The sequence below is a fragment of the Oncorhynchus mykiss genome, chromosome 15 (genome assembly GCF_013265735.2).
Source record: "Oncorhynchus mykiss isolate Arlee chromosome 15, USDA_OmykA_1.1, whole genome shotgun sequence".
Taxonomy (NCBI): domain Eukaryota; kingdom Metazoa; phylum Chordata; class Actinopteri; order Salmoniformes; family Salmonidae; genus Oncorhynchus; species Oncorhynchus mykiss.
The window spans coordinates 6,926,839-6,947,213 of record NC_048579.1 but is presented as its reverse complement, the minus strand read 5'-3'; the positions used below and the strand labels follow the sequence as shown (position 1 = coordinate 6,947,213).

The 20,375-nt window shown below is 45.5% G+C and overlaps 1 protein-coding gene across 1 annotated transcript; it reads right to left on the bottom strand.

Annotated features, from left to right (window-relative positions):
* Positions 1-797: 797 nt before the first annotated feature.
* On the bottom strand, positions 798-19,655 carry LOC118938939 (acidic proline-rich protein PRP25-like). The gene is made up of 2 exons (XM_036945602.1): positions 19,599-19,655; positions 798-1,229 (listed from the first exon to the last, which is right to left on the bottom strand). Exons 1-2 carry the CDS (start codon positions 19,653-19,655, stop codon positions 798-800), a joined length of 489 nt encoding a protein of 162 aa, XP_036801497.1.
* Between the last annotated feature and the right edge of the window lie 720 nt (positions 19,656-20,375).

The following is a 20,375-nucleotide window of genomic DNA, read 5'->3' as shown; positions in this document are numbered from 1 at the left end:
CTCGCCCTCCTGGTTTTGACCCTTGCCTGTCCTGTCCTGTCTCTGAGTTCGCCTGCCTGACCACTCTGCCTTCCCCCTGACCCTGAGCACGCCTGCCGTCTTGTACCTTGCCCCCACTACTCTGGTTATCGACCCCTGCCTGCCTTGACCTGTCATTTCCCTGCCCTGTTGCTGTAAAAACATTGTTACTTCAGCACAGTCTGCATCTGGGTCTTACCTTCAAACCTGATACTTATAGTACGAACTGGTACTGGCTGACCCAGCTGACCTGGGCCAACTACGCGATGCCATCTCCCAAGGAGCCTCCATCGGGAGGCACTAGGAACTGCTTCGTGGCCTTATGGAGGGGGTCCAAAAGTTGACTGAACACCATGACCCGGGTATTGGACATTTTTCTGGAGCAATTCCACGGGTTCTCTGGGAGGCAGCCAACCACGGTGGTAACCACACAGCCCCTCAGTAACCCAGCTGCTAGCAGCGCCATCTCATCGGTCACTCCAACTTCTCGGGAACCCCCCAGTCCAACGGCCTGTCGGAGCGAGCCAACCAGGATCTGGAGGCTACTCTGCACTGCCTGGTCTCCGCCAACCCCTCCTCCTGGAGCCAGCAGCTGCTGTGGGTCAAATACGCCCGCAACACCCTTCCCTACGCTTCCACGGGCCTATCTCCTTTTGAGTGTTCCCTGGGGTATCAGCCCCCGCTCTTCCCTGAGCAGGAAGAGGAGGTCGGCATGCCTTCTGCCCAGATGTTTGTCTGCCGCTTTCGTCGTACCTGGAGGAGAGCCTGGTCGGCCCTCCTCAAGAACACCTCCAGGTATTGGGCCTGTTGTTCTGCTCATGGCCTGGGCATATGTCCTTCTCGTTCTCTTTAGCGTTGGGCCTGTAGTTCTGCTCACGGCCTGGGCATATGTCCTTCTCGCTCTCTTTAGGGTTGGGCCTGTTGTTCTGCTCACGGCCTGGGCATATGTCCTTCTCGCTCTCTTTAGTGTTGGGCCTGTTGTTCTGCTCACGGCCTGGGCATATGTCCTTCTCGCTCTCTTTAGGGTTGGGCCTGTTGTTCTGCTCACGGCCAGGGCATATGTCCTTCTCGCTCTCTTTAGGGTTGGGCCTGTTGTTCTGCTCACGGCCTGGGCATATGTCCTTCTCGCTCTCTTTAGGGTTGGGCCTGTTGTTCTGCTCACAGCCTGGGCATATGTCCTTCTCGCTCTCTTTAGGGTTGGGCCTGTTGTTCTGCTCACGGCCAGGGCATATGTCCTTCTCGCTCTCTTTAGTTCTCTATCTTTCTCTCTTGCTCTCTCTCTTTCAGTTAAATTCAAATAGCTTTATTGGCATGATGTAACAATGTACATATTGCCAAAGTGTACTTTGGAAATTAAGTGATTTAATTTACAATATTAACATAATTAAAATACTACTAATAAAACTACTAATAATAATCAAGATTTTCAACGGGACAATCAGTACCGAAAATAACCATACAATGGACAATAACAATGGCATAGAGGACATGGTTGGTCTGTCAGACACTGTCCTTCCTCTTATGGCATTTAGCAATGTAGTGCACTGCCAACCCACAGTTATCTACTTCTTCCCCCAACAGGATGGATAGCCTATTCTCATCAGAGAGGTCTTTGAAACCTTAGATAAGGGTTTCAAATTTGGGGAAATTACACTCTCTAGTTGTTTTTGTTGTTGTCTGGAAATGCAGCTCTGTCTCGGGTTCTGCTGTGGTGCAGTGGTTGCCCAGCCTTTCCTCTACAGGGAGCCAGGTTTTTCTCTGTCTTCTTAATGGCATGGCTGTTCTCCCCGAGCATGTACTTTGAACTCAGCCCCAGGACCAGCTGGATGAGGGGACTGAGGCTTCAGTGTGTTAGTAGAATAGGTTAGTGAACTCAGGCCCAGGACCAGCTGGATGAGGGGACTCTTTTCTTTACTCAGCTCTTGGCATTACAGGGCTTGTTTATGATATGAGAGGGGGACACTGTATTTTAGATGTTTCCAAAAATGTAATTGCTCTTATTTGTGTTTATATTGGCCTTGTTTGCAGTTTTCCTCTGGACATGTAGGAGGATCTTACAGAACTCTGCATGCAGGGTTTCAGTGGGGTGTTTGTCCCATTGGGGGAAATCTTGTTTTGCAAGTGGACCCCACATCTCACTGCCATAAAGTGTAATTGGTTTTCAATTTGAATTGGGTTTTTATTGCCGTAGAATGCCCTTTCTCTCTCAGTTCAGTTGAGCTTATTTTTAAACCTAAGTAATTGTGGTGTGTACAGTACTCTATATATTTAAACCTCAGTAATTGCAGTGTGTACAGTACTCTATATATTTAAACCTCAGTATTTGTAGTGTGTACAGTACTATATACAGTGGGGCAAAAAAGTATTTAGTCAGCCACCAATTGTGCAAGTTCTCCCACTTAAAAAGATGAGAGAGGCCTGTAATTTTAATCATAGGTACACTTCAAATATGACAGACAAAATGAGAAAAAAAATCCAGAAAATCACATTGTAAGATGTTTAATTAATTTATTTACAAATTGTGGTGGAAAATAAGTATTTGGTCACCTACAAACAAGCAAGATTTCTGGCTCTCACAGACCTGTAACATCTTCTTTAAGAGGCTCCTCTGTCCTCCACTCGTTACCTGTATTAATGGCACCTGTTTGACCTTGTTATTAGTATAAAAGACACCTGTCCACAACCTCAAACAGTCACACTCCAAACTCCACTATGGCCAAGACCAAAGAGCTGTCAAAGGACACCAGAAACAAAATTGTAGACCTGCACCAGGCTGGGAAGACTGAACTTGCAATAGGTAAGCAGCTTGGTTTGAAGAAATCAACTGTGGGAGCAATTATTAGGAAATGGAAGACATACAAGACCCCTGATAATGTCCCTCGATCTGGGGCTCCACGCAAGATCTCACCCCGTGGGGTCAAAATGATCACAAGAACGGTGAGCAAAAATCCCAGCACCACACGGGGGGACCTAGTGAATGACCTGCAGAGAGCTGGGACCAAAGTAACAAAGCCTATCATCAGCAAGGGCATTGAAGATGAAACTTGGCTGGGTCTTTCAGCATGACAATGATCCCAAACACACCGCCCGGGCAACGAAGGAGTGGCTTCGTAAGAAGCATTTCAAGGTCCTGGAGTGGCCTAGCCAGTCTCCAGATCTCAACCCCATAGAAAATCTTTGGAGGGAGTTGAAAGTCCGTGTTGCCCAGCAACAGCCCCAAAACATCACTGCTCTAGAGGAGATCTGCATGGAGGAATGGTCCAAAATACCAGCAACAGTGTGTGAAAACCTTGTGAACACTTACAGAAAACATTTGACCTCTGTCATTGCCAACAAAGGGTATATAACAAAGTAGTGAGATAAACTTTTGTTATTGACCAAATACTTATTTTCCACCACAAATAAATTAATAAAAAATCCTACAATGTGATTTTCTTGATTTATTTTTCTCATTTTGTCTTGTCATAGTTGAAGTGTACCTATGATGACAATTACAGGCCTCTCATCTTTTTAAGTGGGAGAACTTGCACAATTGGTGGCTGACTAAATATTTTTATGCCCCACTGTATATTTACACCTAAGTAATTGTAGTGTGTACAGTACCCTATATATATAAACCTAAGTGATTGTAGTGTGTACAGAACTCTATATATTTAAACCTAAGTAATTGTGGTGTGTACAGGACCCTATATATATAAACCTTGATCCTTGATTCCAGATGTCAGGGAAATAACCTACATTCAGGATCAAATGAAACAGTTTTAATATAGCTAATATAAAATGTTGCACTAGTGAGTTTGAGCATCTCATTTAGGATACCATCAGGTCCGCATGCTTTTTTAAATTTGAGGGCCTGAAGTTTCTTATAGAGCCCCTGGTCAGTAATTGTGGAGATTTTGATTGTCCTTTATAGCTTTTTCCGATCCATTCATCTTCTCATACATTTGTTCTGCATTTGCATCAATTTGAACGATGTTGTAGAGCGTTTTAAAAATGTCACCATATTGTACCGCTCATTCCTCTTGTTTCGATTTGAAGTTGTTAAAATATTTCCTGAAGTTGTTTGTGTTTATGGACTCCTCAGTTAGTGTCAGCAGCTTCCTGTTGTACTGTGCTTTTTCTTCTTCTTCTGTGTGTACGTTCATAGAGTTTTAAAGTCTCACGGTAATTAAGCTGTAATTTACCATTGTTTGAGTCTCTGTGCTGTGGTTTAGTTCTACGTTTTTATCTGAATTTTACAAATCTGTATCAAACCAGCAGTCATCTGTAGACAATTTTTAATTTTTTATATTTTTGTCAATTTCAGTTTTGCTTCTTTTTCTGTTCGCCTGAATATAATGTTGATGTTTTATAATGTTGATGTTTTTTGTATGCCTTCGTTACTGTGAGTGGATGTGTCCTCTACAACCTCTTTACAACCTCTACAACCTCTTTACAACCTCTACATCCTCTCTACAACCTCTACAACCTCTTTACAACCTATACAACCTCTCTACAACCTCTACAACCTCCTTACAACCTCCTTACAACCTCTACAACTTCTTTACAACCTCTATCTAAGAGTGTTTGGATTTTTTGGTTACTTGTTCTGGCATTCGTCCATGCTGTTTTGGGCCCATTTGTATGAATAGCTGATTTTGTACAGCGTACTGGGCTGCGAATGTGTGGTTGTTTCCATGTCTGTCTTTTTGAGGAACAAGGTAATTTGTCTGTGATTGACGATGAATGAGCTGAGAGAGAAAGGGTCAATGTCTGTAATCATATAGTCTACTGTACTGTGGCCAAGAGGTGAGCAGTAGGTGAATCTCCCCAAAGAGTCCCCCCCGTAACCTACCATTGACAAAGTACAAAGGCTTCTACAGAGCTGCAACAGATCCCTTCCGTTTTTGTTGCTGGTTCTGTCAATTTTGTTTCTATGGGGAGATTAAGACTGTTAGAGACACTATGGCCTGTAATAAAGCTGTCTCCTCGTGTGGTCTGTCACTGTTGTTTCCATGGGGGAGATGAAGACAGTTAGAGACACTATGGCCTGTAATAAAGCTGTCTCCTCGTGTGGTCTGTCACTGTTGTTTCTATGGGGAGATGAAGACAGAGACACTATGGCCTGTAATAAAGCTGTCCCCTCGTGTGGTCGTTAGGTGAGTAAGACATTTAAACGTGTTAACCCTCGCAAGGCTGCAGGCCCAGACGGCATCCCCAGCCGCGCCCTCAGAGCATGCGCAGACCAGCTGGCCGGTGTGTTTACGGACATATTCAATCAATCCCTATACCAGTCTGCTGTTCCCACATGCTTCAAGAGGGCCACCATTGTTCCTGTTCCCAAGAAAGCTAAGGTAACTGAGCTAAACGACTACCGCCCCGTAGCACTCACTTCCGTCATCATGAAGTGCTTTGAGAGACTAGTCAAGGACCATATCACCTCCACCCTACCTGACACCCTAGACCCACTCCAATTTGCTTACCGCCCAAATAGGTCCACAGATGATGCAATCTCAACCACACTGCACACCGCCCTAACCCATCTGGACAAGAGGAATACCTATGTGAGAATGCTGTTCATTGACTACAGCTCGGCATTCAACACCATAGTACCCTCCAAGCTCGTCATCAAGCTCGAGACCCTGGGTCTCGACCCCGCCCTGTGCAACTGGGTACTGGACTTCCTGACGGGCCGCCCCCAGGTGGTGAGGGTAGGCAACAACATCTCCTCCCCGCTGATCCTCAACACTGGGGCCCCACAAGGGTGCGTTCTGAGCCCTCTCCTGTACTCCCTGTTCACCCACGACTGCGTGGCCACGCACGCCTCCAACTCAATCATCAAGTTTGCGGACGACACAACAGTGGTAGGCTTGATTACCAACAACGACGAGACGGCCTACAGGGAGGAGGTGAGGGCCCTCGGAGTGTGGTGTCAGGAAAATAACCTCACACTCAACGTCAACAAAACTAAGGAGATGATTGTGGACTTCAGGAAACAGCAGAGGGAACACCCCCCTATCCACATCGATGGAACAGTAGTGGAGAGGGTAGCAAGTTTTAAGTTCCTCGGCATACACATCACAGACAAACTGAATTGGTCCACTCACACAGACAGCATTGTGAAGAAGGCGCAGCAGCGCCTCTTCAACCTCAGGAGGCTGAAGAAATTTGGCTTGTCACCAAAAGCACTCACAAACTTCTACAGATGCACAATCGAGAGCATCCTGGCGGGCTGTATCACCGCCTGGTACGGCAACTGCTCCGCCCTCAACCGTAAGGCTCTCCAGAGGGTGGTGAGGTCTGCACAACGCATCACCGGGGGCAAACTACCTGCCCTCCAGGACACCTACACCACCCGATGTCACAGGAAGGCCATAAAGATCATCAAGGACATCAACCACCCGAGCCACTGCCTGTTCACCCCGCTATCATCCAGAAGGCGAGGTCAGTACAGGTGCATCAAAGCTGGGACCGAGAGACTGAAAAACAGCTTCTATCTCAAGGCCATCAGACTGTTAAACAGCCACCACTAACATTGAGTGGCTGCTGCCAACACACTGACACTGACTCAACTCCAGCCACTTTAATAATGGGAATTGATGGGAAATGATGTAAATATATCACTAGCCACTTTAAACAATGCTACCTTATATAATGTTACTTACCCTACATTATTCATCTCATATGCATACGTATATACTGTACTCTATATCATCGACTGTATCCTTATGTAATACATGTATCACTAGCCACTTTAAACTATGCCACTTTGTTTACATACTCATCTCATTTGTACATACTGTACTCGATACCATCTACTGTATCTTGCCTATGCTGCTCTGTACCATCACTCATTCATATATCCTTATGTACATATTCTTTATCCCCTTACACTGTGTACAAGACAGTAGTTTTGGAATTGTTAGTTAGATTACTTGTTGGTTATTACTGCATTGTCGGAACTAGAAGCACAAGCATTTCGCTACACTCGCATTAACATCTGCTAACCATGTGTATGTGACAAATAAAATTTGATTTGATTTGAGATCAGGTAGTGTTCCTGTGCTCTCATTTGTGTGTGGCAGCTAGTAGGCCGGTGACGACGACCGCCGAGCGCCACCCGAACAGGAAGGGGAGCCACCTTCGGGACGAGTCGTGACATAAATGTGTATTTGTTTTAATAGAGACTTTTCAGAATCGCAATAGAACAGTTGATCTCTTGTACGTTAACTACAACACAAATAATCACACAAAGACAGGATATGTGGCCTTCTAATTGGTTGTAAATGTGAGGAAAAGGTCAATGTTTTTTAGTAAAATATGCAAATAAAGACAGAGGGATGGTGGTTAATATTCGGATGCTTGAGGGACTCTTCTACGTTGGAAAAACACACAATCGATTGGATTCCACACCTGATTTGTTGAAACTGTAAACTCTGAATGAAATCCAACATCACCTAATGCTCTTTTTTTCCTACACGTTCTCTTACTGAAAAAGAAAATAAAAAAAGAAAGTACATTACAATGATATATTTTATTTTAAATGGGGACTGAGTGCTGAGTAAAGCCTGGCAGGCTTGCAAGGACAGACCAGATACAAATTCAATTAGTACTAAGGTGTGAAGAAAAAGGTGTAGAGGCCTTTGGGCCCAACAAGTGGCAGGAGTCTTTGAAGCATCCTTTGAAGCCCCCTCCTGCTGTTCAGAGACCATCCACTGGCATTTTCTACTGGAAATCTGCCTCCACAGTTAAAAGCTTCTCCCAAGTGGATGTGACACCTACTCCCATTGCCTGCTGCACTGCTGCTTGGATTCCACCTGGCGATCTGTTCACCGTCTGCCCTGGTCTGTCTCCCTCTGTCTGGTACGGGAACCCCCACCACACTCACCCCTCTCTCCCTGGCCTGTCTCCCCCTGTCTGGTACAGGTACCTCCACCACACTCACCCCTCTCTGTTCACGTCTGCCCTGGTCTGTCTCCCCTGTCTGGTACAGGTACCTACACCACACTCCCCCCTCTCTCCCTGGCCTGTCTCCCCCTGTCTGGTACAGGTACCCGCACCACACTGCCCCCTCTCTGTTCACCGTCTTCCCTGCCTGTCTCCCCCTGTCTGGTACAGGTACCCCCACCACACTCCCCCCTCTCTCCTGAGCTTTTGCTCGCCTCCAGCACACACGCACTGTTAGGGCGAGTGACTCTGAACTTACTATGGCTAGCCCCAAGTTGTTGTTTTTTTCTTGTGCATTTTGCTATTTGCCTCATGACTCCTGCATACTTTGTTAATTAACTACAAACTTTCTTTGTCCAACTGTCTTTGCCTGTCTTAGTATTCATGTTACCTGATGAAGTTGCTGAACAACATGATCTTGTTGCCATCTGATGCACATTCAGATGTCATAAATCAGCACTGCAGAGCTCTCCCTGTCCTCTTCCGTGCCCTGATTGTATTACTGTTGATGATGTCTGGAAATGTGCATGTACACCCTGGCAGGCAACATTTTACTGTTGCTAGCCCCAATTCTGACTTGCGCTCTGATATCTGCTTCACTGATTTCTGCAACCGTAAATACTTGGGTTTTCTGCACGTTAACAATAGAAGCTTATTGTCAATTGAAAGTGTGGGTTCACAGCTCCAATCCAGATGTGTTGGCCATTGCTGAGACGTGGTTAAGGAATAGTTTTTTGAATACTGATGTTAACCTTTGTGGTTAAAATCTTTTTCGGCAAGACAGATCTACCAAAGGATCAAGGATCACCTTCAGTGCTCAGTTGTCTCCACCAAGTCTGTCCCCAAACAATTTGATTTGCTGGTTTTAAGCATTACACTTTCAAAAAGCTCTTTGTTGACTGTTGCTGGGTGCTATCGTCCTCCATCAGCACCGGCCTGTACCCTACCTGCCCTAAGTTCTCTCCTAGCCCCTTACACTAAGTCTGAATTTGTCCTGCTTGGTGACCAACACTGTGACATGCTTAAACCACCTGACCAAGTCCTAAAGCAATGGGACTCCCCAGATTTTTCTCAGATTATTACCAATCCCATCCAGAAAAGGCTACTCTCGATGTTATCCTCACAAATAATCCTGATAGGTATCAGCCTGGTGTTTTCTGTAATGACCTGAGTGATCACTGTTTTACAGCCTGTGGTCGTAATGGCTGCTCAGTGAAACGACATGTCCTGATTTATCAGACGCTTGGTAAAAAACTTTCATGAACAAGCCTTCCTTCATGACCTGGCCTCTGTAAAATGGTATAGAATCATCTTGATCCCCTCTGTCAAAGACGCTTGGACTTCTTCTTTGATATTTTCAGTGGTATTGTTAACAAACACGCCCCCGTAAAGAAAATGAGAATTAAAAACAGGTTCAGCCCCTGGTTCGACCGTGATCTGGCAGAGTTACTCCACCTCAAGAATTGCATTTGGCGAAAGGCTCGGCACACGCATACTCAAGCTGACTGACTATCGTTCAGGCAAATGGGAAATAAGTCCAGTCAGGCTTTCTGGAAGGCAAAAGTTAGTTACTTTAAGGAGCAGTTAAAGACCTGGAGAATAAACCCTCCTCCTCACAGCTGTCCCTTCATTTTGCTGATGTGGTTGTCACTGATAAGAAGCACATGGCTGAGCGCTCATCCATTCATTAAGTCAGGATTCCTATTTGACTCAGCCATGCCTCCTTGCCCGTCCAACATTTCCTCATCTCCCAACCCTTCTAATGCGACTGTCCCCGATGCTCCTCCCTCTTTTCCCTTCTAATGCGACTGTCCCCGATGCTCCTCCCTCTTTTCCCTTCTAATGCGACTGTCCCCGATGCTCCTCCCTCTTTTCCCTTCTAATGCGACTGTCCCCGATGCTTCTTCCTCTTTTCCCCCTGCCCCGCTACAAAGTTTCTCCCTGCAGGCAGTCACTGAGTCCGAGGTGCTAAAGGAGCTCCTGAAACTTGACCCCCCCAAAAACGTCTGGGTCAGATGGTTTAGACCCTTTCTTCTTTAAGGTTGGTGCCCCGATCATCTCTAAGCCTCTCTCTCCTTTCCAACCTTTTTAACATGTTTCTCCTTTCTGGGGAGGTTCCCATTGCTTGGAAGGCAGCCACGGTTCATCCTTTATTTAAAGGGGGAGATAGAGCTGATCCTCACTGTTACAGGTCTATTTCTATTTTGCCCTGTGTATCAAAAGTGTTGGAAAAATGTGTCAATAATCAACTGACTGGCTTTCTTGATGTCTATAGTATTCTCTCGGGTGTGCAATAATGTTTCGGCTCAGGTTATGGATGTGCCACTGCAACCTTAAAGGTCCTCAATGACGTCACCATTGCCATTGATTCTTAGCAATATTGTCTGCTATTTTTATTGACTTGGCCAAAGCTTTTGATACAGTAGACCATTCCATTGTTGTGGGCCTGCTAAGGAGTATTGGTATATAGAGATGACCAGTTTACAGAGGAGTATAGAGTGCAGTGATGTCTCCTATAAGGAGCATTGGTGTAAAATCTGATGGCCGAAAGGTAAAGAACATCTAGCCGCTCAAAAGCACCCTTACCTGCCGATCTATAAATGATGTCTCCATAATCTAGCATGGATAGGATGGTCATCTGAATCAAGGCTATTTTGGCAGCTGGGGTGAAAGAGGAGTGATTATGATAGAGGAAACCAAGTCTAAATTTAACTTTAGCCTGCAGCTTTGATATGTGCTGAGAGAAGGACAGTGTACCATCTAGCCATACTCCCAAGTACTTGTATGAGGCGACTACCCCAAGCTCTAAACCCTCAGAGGTAGTAATAACACCTGTTGGAAGATGGTCATTCTTCTTACCAAATCACATGACCTTTGTTTTGGAGGTGTTCAGAACAAGGTTAAGGGTAGAGAAAGCTGGTTGGACACTAAGAAAGCTTTGATGTAGAGTGTTCAACACAAAATCCGGGGAGGGGCCAGCTTGAGTATAAGACTATATCATCTGCATATAAATGGTTGAGAGAGCTTCCTACTTCCTGAACTACTACTAGTGTTGTTAACTGACTTGCCTCGTTAAATAAAGGTTAAATCATTTTTTTTAAATAAAATGAACCCTTCTGATATAGGGGGATGGCACGACATGATCACAGGACATTGAAAAAAATATTAATTTTAGATATAAACATACCAATGCTATGACATAGCACATGCAACACCACTGAATTAGAACACAAAGCTACACAACATTTCTTACAACCTCTACAACCTCTACAACCTCTTTACAATCTCTACAACCTCTTTACAACCTCTACAACCTCTACAACCTCTTTACAACCTCTACAACCTCTTTACAACCTCTACAACCTCTACAACCTCTTTACAACCTCTACAACCTCTTTACAACCTCTACAACCTCTACAACCTCTTTACAACCTCTACAACCTCTTTACAACCTCTACAACCTCTTTACAACCTCTACAACCTCTTTACAACCTCTTTACAACCTCTTTACAACCTCTACAACCTCTTTACAACCTCTACAACCTCTTTACAACCTCTTTACAACCTCTACAACCTCTTTACAACCTCTTTACAACCTCTACAACCTCTTTACCGTGACCCACAGACCCGAAGCAGAGCCACCTGTTTCTCTGTTTCTCTGATGCTGCCTATTTCTTTAGATCGTGCACTACTGTCAGCTAGTGGTTCACTGCAGGGAATAGAGTGCCATTTGAGACTCACGCCCTGAGCCCCGAATGCTAACCCTCCATCCTCCATTAATTAGCATAGCCTCCTAATTACAATAACAGAATACATTAGGTCATTAGCATGCCGTGACACGCACTCAGGAATAATGTATCGGGAGGTACGCAAGCCTCCTGTAATTACGCCAGACTAGCTGCTTTCTTACGTGACGAATAAGCATGGCATCGCAATTAACACAGCGTTCGGCTGAGCGCTGTCACTAAGACACTCTGACGTTGGGAATGTGTTGGTCGCTAAGGAAACCCAGTATAGTCAACTTTAAGACAATCTGAATACAGACAACCAATATGATCGTCTATGTAAATTAGGTTTAAAATTCATGATGTATATGGAGGTTGGGTCAATGAGCAATGTCTTATACGATTATTGAAAAATAAGACCTGACTACTATAACTCCAACTCACTAAGTTGAATAATAAGACCTGACTACTATTACTCCAACTCACTAAGTTGAATAATAAGACCTGACTACTATAACTCCAACTCACTAAGTTGAATCATAAGACCTGACTACTATAACTCCAACTCACTAAGTTGAATGGAGGATAGCTGGTGTAGCTGAATAGAGTATAGCCAGTATAGCTGAACAGAGGATAGCCAGTATAGCTGAATGTAGATGGCCAGTATAGCTGAACAGAGGATAGCCAGTATAGCTGAACAGAGGATAGCCAGTGTAGCTGAATGGATGATAGCCAGTATAGCTGAATGGATGATAGCCAGTATAGCTGAATGGATGATAGCCAGTATAGCTGAATGGATGATAGCCAGTATAGCTGAATGGATGATAGCCAGTATAGCTGAATGGATGATAGCCAGTATTTTTTATTTATTTTTTATTTCACCTTTATTTAACCAGGTAGGTCAGTTGAGAACAAGTTCTCATTTACAGCTGCGACCTGGCCAAGATAAAGCAAAGCAGTTCGACACATTAAACAACACAGTTACACATGGAGTAAACAAACAAATAATCAATAATATAGTAGAAAAAAAGTATATATATATATTGTGTGCAAATGAGGTAAGATAAGGGAGGTAAGGCAATAAAATTGGCAAATAGTGGCGAGGTAATTATGATATAGCAATTAAACACTGGAGTGATAGATGTGCAGAAGATGAATGTGCAAGTAGAGATACTGTGGTGCAAAGGAGCAAAATAAATAAATAAATACAGTATGAGGATGAGGTTGTTGGATGGGCTATTTACAGATGAGCTATGATATTATAGCTGAATGGAGGATAGATATTATAGCTGAATGGAGGATAGATAGTATAGCTGAATGGAGGATACTGTATATATTATAGCTGAATGGAGGATACTGTATATATTATAGCTGAATGGAGGATACTGTATATATTATAGCTGAATGGAGGATACTGTATATATTATAGCTGAATGGAGGATACTGTATATATTATAGCTGAATGGAGGATACTGTATATATTATAGCTAGTATTTCAAGAGTGAAATGAAACATTAAAATAGTATAATGTCCTATTAATGGCTGTTTTATTAATGTATTTGCGATGCTTTGAAATGTGTCTGAGGCGGTCAGTCAAAGTCGGTGGACACGAGCTCTACGTCCCAAGAAGCACCCTATTCCCTATATAGTGCACTACTTTTGACCAGGGCCCATAGGGAATAGGGTGCACTACCTTTGACCAGGGCCCATAGAGAATAGGGTGCACTACTTTTGACCAGGGCCCATAGAGAATAGGGTGCACTACTTTTGGCCAGGGCCCATAGAGAATAGGGTGCACTACTTTTGACCAGGGCCCATAGGGAATAGGGTGCACTACTTTTGACCAGGGCCCATAGGGAATAGGGTGCACTACTTTTGACCAGGGCCCATAGGGAATAGGGTGCACTACTTTTGACCAGGGCCCATAGGGAATAGGGTGTCATTTGGGACATTGACAAGGTCAACAGGAAGCTTGTTTCTTCTCCTGAGCTCTTCCACTGATCTAATGTTGTCCATTTATAAGTCCTCCTCCCTCATTTCATTCACTGATCTATTATTGTCCATTTATAAGTCCTCCTTCCTCATTTCATTCACTGATCTATTGTTGTCCATTTATAAGTCCTCCTTCCTCATTTCATTGAAGCCATCAAGTTTTTGTTCCTTCTGTAATTCATTTTTCATTATTAATCTCTTTGATAAAAGAACAGTTGAAAAAAAATTATAACGGCTGAGATATTCAGGGCTTTGACACAGCTCATTGTTCCTATGCAGGGTGTTCGAGAATGCACAAAGCTACCAGACTATGCTCACTGCAATATTTATGTTTTTCTTAGCAACGGATTATAAAGATAGTTTCCGGAATGCTATGTAATACCAGTGTAATACGCCTCTATACGATAAGCTTCAATACAGCTCTGAGAGCCCCAACCAGAGACCGAGACGCCTGGGTCACATGCTGACATGTACCTACAGCAGAGGGTGGTGTTGGACTGTGGAAGAAGAGAGAGCCCTTCGTCCACGGTTGGTGCAATGTGCGAGACACCCTCATCACTGATCTGCACTCATTTTAGAATTCATTGCAACTTTAATAAAAGTGGATAGACAGATGATGTTTAATATTACACTTAATTGGGCTTCTTTAAATAACCCTGGAACGAGTGAGTAGGGCTGTTTGTGTGTGTGTGTGTGTGTGTCTGTGTGTGTGTCTGTGTGTCTGTGTCTGTGTCTGTGTGTGTGTGTGTGTGTGTGTGTGTGTGTGTGTGTGTGTGTGTGTGTGTGTGTGTGTGTGTGTGTGTGTGTGTGTGTGTGTGTGTGTGTGTGTGTGTGTGTGTGTGTGTGTGTGTGTCTGTGTGTGTGTCTGTGTGTGTGTGTGTGTGTGTGTGTGTGTCTGTGCGTGTGTGTAAAAGAGATTAAGGAATGGCCACCATTCTATTTCAGCCTTGATGCAAAGTACATTTGCGGCAAACACAGAACCATACTTTCATATTATTTAGTTATCTGTCATTATAGTTTCTACTCTTCGTATATTATGTAGGCTTCATCAGTTGTTCCCGAACTGCAGCGCCCTGGAAATCGTCATTTTAGACTTCACAAGGTGCAATTTCTAAATGTGGCAGTGCATTATTCCTCTTGTCAAGTCAGTCTTAATAACAGTCAGTCTACCTTAATAACATTGGCAAAAACCTTTGTTATTTTATGAAATGTTTAATTTCTTTAATATTATAACACAGTTTATTTGTATTGCTTTTAATCTTTTTTAATGAATTTATCTTATTAACACTGTGTTCTAGCTAGCTATTTGTGTAGGTAGCTATCAAGTAAACACAAAGACACTTTACTTGTTGAGAACACATTTTCAGGCAGACCGCAACTCAACTGTGTCACATGCAGGTGTACAATAAGATAAACAATAATAATTATTAATAATATTAATAAATGTTATTTGTATAGACATTTCATACACGGAATACAGTTCAAAGAGGTTCGAGCTGTATTGCCTTCTAACGGTTAAATCATTTGTGTTTGCTGTGGCATGTTATACGTTGTTGTGGTTTTAGAAAGAGGATCAGATCAATTCTCTCTCTAAATGGACAAAAGCCTGCTGTCTGTCTTCCACATCCAGACATTGACGTTCTCCCTCCCTCCCTCCCTCCCTCCCTCCCTCCCTCCCTCCCTCCCTCCCTCCCTCCCTCCCTCCCTCCCTCCCTCCCTCCCTCCCTCTGTTGGTCAATCTAATTTCTTCCATTACTCTTTTTCATTCCATCTCCCACTGGCTGGCTTGACTAATGTCCCCTGGTCCTCTGCCTCCCACTGGCTGGCTTGACTAATGTCCCCTGGTTCTCTGCCTCCCACTTGCTGGCTTGACTAATGTCCCCTGGTTCTCTCCCTCCCACTGGCTGGCTTGACTAATATCCCCTGGTCCTCTGCCTCCCACTGGCTGGCTTGACTAATGTCCCCTGGTTCTCTGCCTCCCACTTGCTGGCTTGACTAATGTCCCCTGGTTCTCTCCCTCCCACTGGCTGGCTTGACTAATGTCCCCTGGTTCTCTGCCTCCCACTGGCTGGCTTGACTAATGTCCCCTGGTTCTCTGCCTCCTCTTGGTTCTCTCCCTCCCACTGGCTGGCTTGACTAATGTCCCCTGGTTCTCTCCCTCCCACTGGCTGGCTTGTTTAATGTCCCCTGGTTCTCTCCCTCCCACTGGCTGGCTTGTTTAATGTCCCCTGGTTCTCTCCCTCCCACTGGCTGGCTTGACTAATGTCCCCTGGTTCTCTGCCTCCCACTGGCTGGCTTGACTAATGTCTCCTGGTTCTCTGCCTCCCACTGGCTGGCTTGACTAATGTCTCTCCTGGTTCTCTGCCTCCCCTTGGTTCTCTGCCTCCCACTGGCTGGCTTGACTAATGTCCCCTGGTTCTCTGCCTCCCACTGGCTGGCTTGACTAATGTCAACTTGTTCTCTGCTTCTCCAGCCAACCCTACCAACTGACTCCCAGGTGACAATCCCCTACTCTTAGAGAGTTTTACCCATGCAGCATGCACTGACACTGTGCTCGGGGAGGCCCTGTGTCCCTGTGTATGTCTTTCTTATGTTGGTCTTTCTAGACAGCACCGTTTGAAAGGCTGTTTATTCATGTTAACAGTTTGCTGCAGGGATCCGCTGCAGGGAGAAGTGTGAGGCTTTTGAATCCACTGAAAGGATAGTGAGAAATGAAATAAATACAGCACATTCTGTTTCCTATTCATCAGAATAAACGACACTCCCGGCAGATGTCTCTAACCGTTTCCATGACACTCCCGGCGGATGTCTCTAACCGTTTCCATGACACTCCCGGCGGATGTCTCTAACCGTTTCCATGACACTCCCGGCGGATGTCTCTAACCGTTTCCATGACACTCCCCGTCAGATGTCTCTAACCGTTTCCATGACACTCCCGTCAGATGTCTCTAACTGTTTCCATGACACTCCCGGCAGATGTCTCTAACCGTTTCCATGACACTCCCGTCAGATGTCTCTAACTGTTTCCATGACACTCCCCGGCAGATGTCTCTAACCGTTTCCATGACACTCCCCGTCAGATGTCTCTAACCGTTTCCATGACACTCCCGTCAGATGTCTCTAACCGTTTCCATGACACTCCCGGCAGATGTCTCTAACCGTTTCCATGACACTCCCGTCAGATGTCTCTAACTGTTTCCATGACACTCCCCGTCAGATGTCTCTAACTGTTTCCATGACACTCCCCGTCAGATGTCTCTAACTGTTTCCATGACACTCCCCGTCAGATGTCTCTAACCGTTTCCATGACACTCCCCGGCAGATGTCTCTAACTGTTTCCATGACACTCCCTTCAGATGTCTCTAACCGTTTCCATGACACTCCCGTCAGATGTCTCTAACCGTTTCCATGACACTCCCCGTCAGATGTCTCTAACTGTTTCCATGACACTCCCCGTCAGATGTCTCTAACCGTTTCCATGACACTCCCGTCAGATGTCTCTAACCGTTTCCATGACACTCCCGGCGGATGTCTCTAACTGTTTCCATGACACTCCCCGTCAGATGTCTCTAACTGTTTCTATGACACTCCCGGCGGATGTCTCTAACTGTTTCCATGACACTCCCGGCGGATGTCTCTAACCGTTTCCATGACACTCCCCGTCAGATGTCTCTAACCGTTTCCATGACACTCCCGTCAGATGTCTCTAACCGTTTCCATGACACTCCCGTCAGATGTCTCTAACCGTTTCCATGACACTCCCCGTCAGATGTCTCTAACTGTTTCCATGACACTCCCCGTCAGATGTCTCTAACCGTTTCCATGACACTCCCGTCAGATGTCTCTAACCGTTTCCATGACACTCCCCGTCAGATGTTTCTAACTGTTTCCATGACACTCCCCGTCAGATGTCTCTAACCGTTTCCATGACACTCCCGTCAGATGTCTCTAACCGTTTCCATGACACTCCAAGGCAGATGTCTCTAACCGTTTCCATGACACTCCCGGCGGATGTCTCTAACCGTTTCCATGACACTCCCGGCGGATGTCTCTAACCGTTTCCATGACACTCCCGGCAGATGTCTCTAACCGTTTCCATGACGGCGGATGTCTCCAACACAAGGCTAGGTTTAGTCTGCTGTGATGCTGTTTTAAAAAAAATAATTGGTACTACTTTCCTTCCTCTTCTTCTAGAATGTCTGAGAGAAGTAAATCCAACTGAAACTGTCCTACGTAACTAGCACCATGAGGCAGGAACATCCAACTGAAACTGTCCTACGTAACTAGCACCATGAGGCAGTAACATCCAACTGAAACTGTCCTACGTAACTAGCACCACGAGGCAGGAACATCCAACTGAAACTGTCCTACGTAACTAGCACCATGAGGCAGGAACATCCAACTGAAACTGTCCTACGTAACTAGCACCATGAGGCAGGAACATCCAACTGAAACTGTCCTACGTAACTAGCACCATGAGGCAGGAACATCCAACTGAAACTGTCCTACGTAACTAGCACCATGAGGCAGGAACATCCAACTGAAACTGTCCTACGTAACTAGCACCAAGAGGCAGGAACATCCAACTGAAACTGTCCTACGTAACTAGCACCATGAGGCAGGAGCATCCAACTGAAACTGTCCTACGTAACTAGCACCACGAGGCAGGAACATCCAACTGAAACTGTCCTACGTAACTAGCACCACGAGGCAGGAACATCCAACTGAAACTGTCCTACGTAACTAGCACCACGAGGCAGGAACATCCAACTGAAACTGTCCTACGTAACTAGCACCACGAGGCAGGAACATCCAACTGAAACTGGCCTACGTAACTAGCACCATGAGGCAGGAACATCCAACTGAAACTGTCCTACGTAACTAGCACCATGAGGCAGGAACATCCAACTGAAACTGGCCTACGTAACTAGCACCATGAGGCAGGAACATCCAACTGAAACTGTCCTACGTAACTAGCACCATGAGGCAGTAACATCCAACTGAAACTGTCCTACGTAACTAGCACCACGAGGCAGGAACATCCAACTGAAACTGGCCTACGTAACTAGCACCAAGAGGCAGGAACATCCAACTGAAACTGTCCTACGTAACTAGCACCACGAGGCAGGAACATCCAACTGAAACTGGCCTACGTAACTAGCACCATGAGGCAGGAACATCCAACTGAAACTGTCCTACGTAACTAGCACCATGAGGCAGGAACATCCAACTGAAACTGTCCTACGTAACTAGCACCATGAGGCAGGAACAATCTGCTGCCTGCATGTGAACAGCAAACACAGGAGGTAATGCGCGTAAAAAATAGCCGCAATGGCGCCACATGCATCGTCTGATCTGTCAATAGAACTGCTTTCACACAGACGTGGGTATTCTGTGATGTGGCACCAGTGACCTGTGTTCATTAACTCTGACGGACACACACACACACCCTGCGCTAATTACCTCTGACGGATGTGTCTGTGAGGTCTGCGCCCTTACCCATCATGCATCAGCAACCGGACAGTGGCTGTTGAATCAATCAATGACGATCCAGTTAGTCCGAGCATCATTTAACTCTCCATCACCATCACCATCAACATCTCCATCTCCATCACCATCTCCATCTCCATCACCATCTCCGTCACCATCACCATCACCATCTCCATCACCATCTCCAACACCATCTCCATCTCATCACCATCACCATCTCCATCACCATCTCCATCACCATCTCCATCTCCATCACCATCTCCATCACCATCTCATCACCATCTCCATCACCATCTCCATCTCCATCACCATCTCCATCTCCATCACCATCTCCATCACCAGCACCATCACCATCTCCATCACCATCACCATCACCATCTCCATCTCCATCACCATCACCATCACCATCTCCATCTCCATCACCATCTCCATCTCCATCACCATCACCATCTCCATCTCCATCTCCATCGCCATCGCCATCGCCATCTCCATCACCATCTCCATCACCATAACCATCACCATCTCCATCACCATCTCCATCACCATCACCATCACCATCTCCATCTCCATCACCATCACCATCTCCATCACCATCACCATCACCATCTCCATCACCATCACCATCTCCATCTCCATCTCCATCTCCATCACCATCTCCATCACCATCTCCATCACCATCACCATCACCATCTCCATCACCATCTCCATCTCCATCACCATCTCCATCACCATCACCATCTCCATCACCATCACCATCTCCATCACCATCTCCATCACCATCACCATCTCCATCTCCATCACCATCTCCATCACCATCACCATCTCCATCTCCATCACCATCACCCTCACCATCACCATCTCCATCTCCATCACCATCTCCATCACCATCACCATCACCATCTCCATCACCATCACCATCTCCATCACCATCACCATCACCATCACCATCTCCATCACCATCTCCATCACCATCACCATCACCATCTCCATCTCCATCACCATCTCCATCTCCATCTCCATCTCCATCACCATCACCATCTCCATCACCATCTCCATCTCCATCACCATCTCCATCTCCATCACCATCTCCATCACCATCTCCATCTCCATCTCCATCACCATCTCCATCTCCATCTCCATCACCATCACCATCTCCATCTCCATCTCCATCTCCATCACCATCACCATCTCCATCTCCATCTCCATCACCATCTCCATCTCCAT

Excerpts from the sequence above, each read along its gene's own strand:
- LOC118938939 (XM_036945602.1), bottom strand. The coding sequence starts at position 19,655 with ATGGAGATGGTGATGGAGATGGCGATGGCGATGGCGATGGAGATGGAG. Across the intron at positions 1,230-19,598 it reads TGGAGATGGAGATGGAGATG|AACAACAGGCCCAACCCTAA; the intron begins GTGATGGTGATG and ends GGCCGTGAGCAG.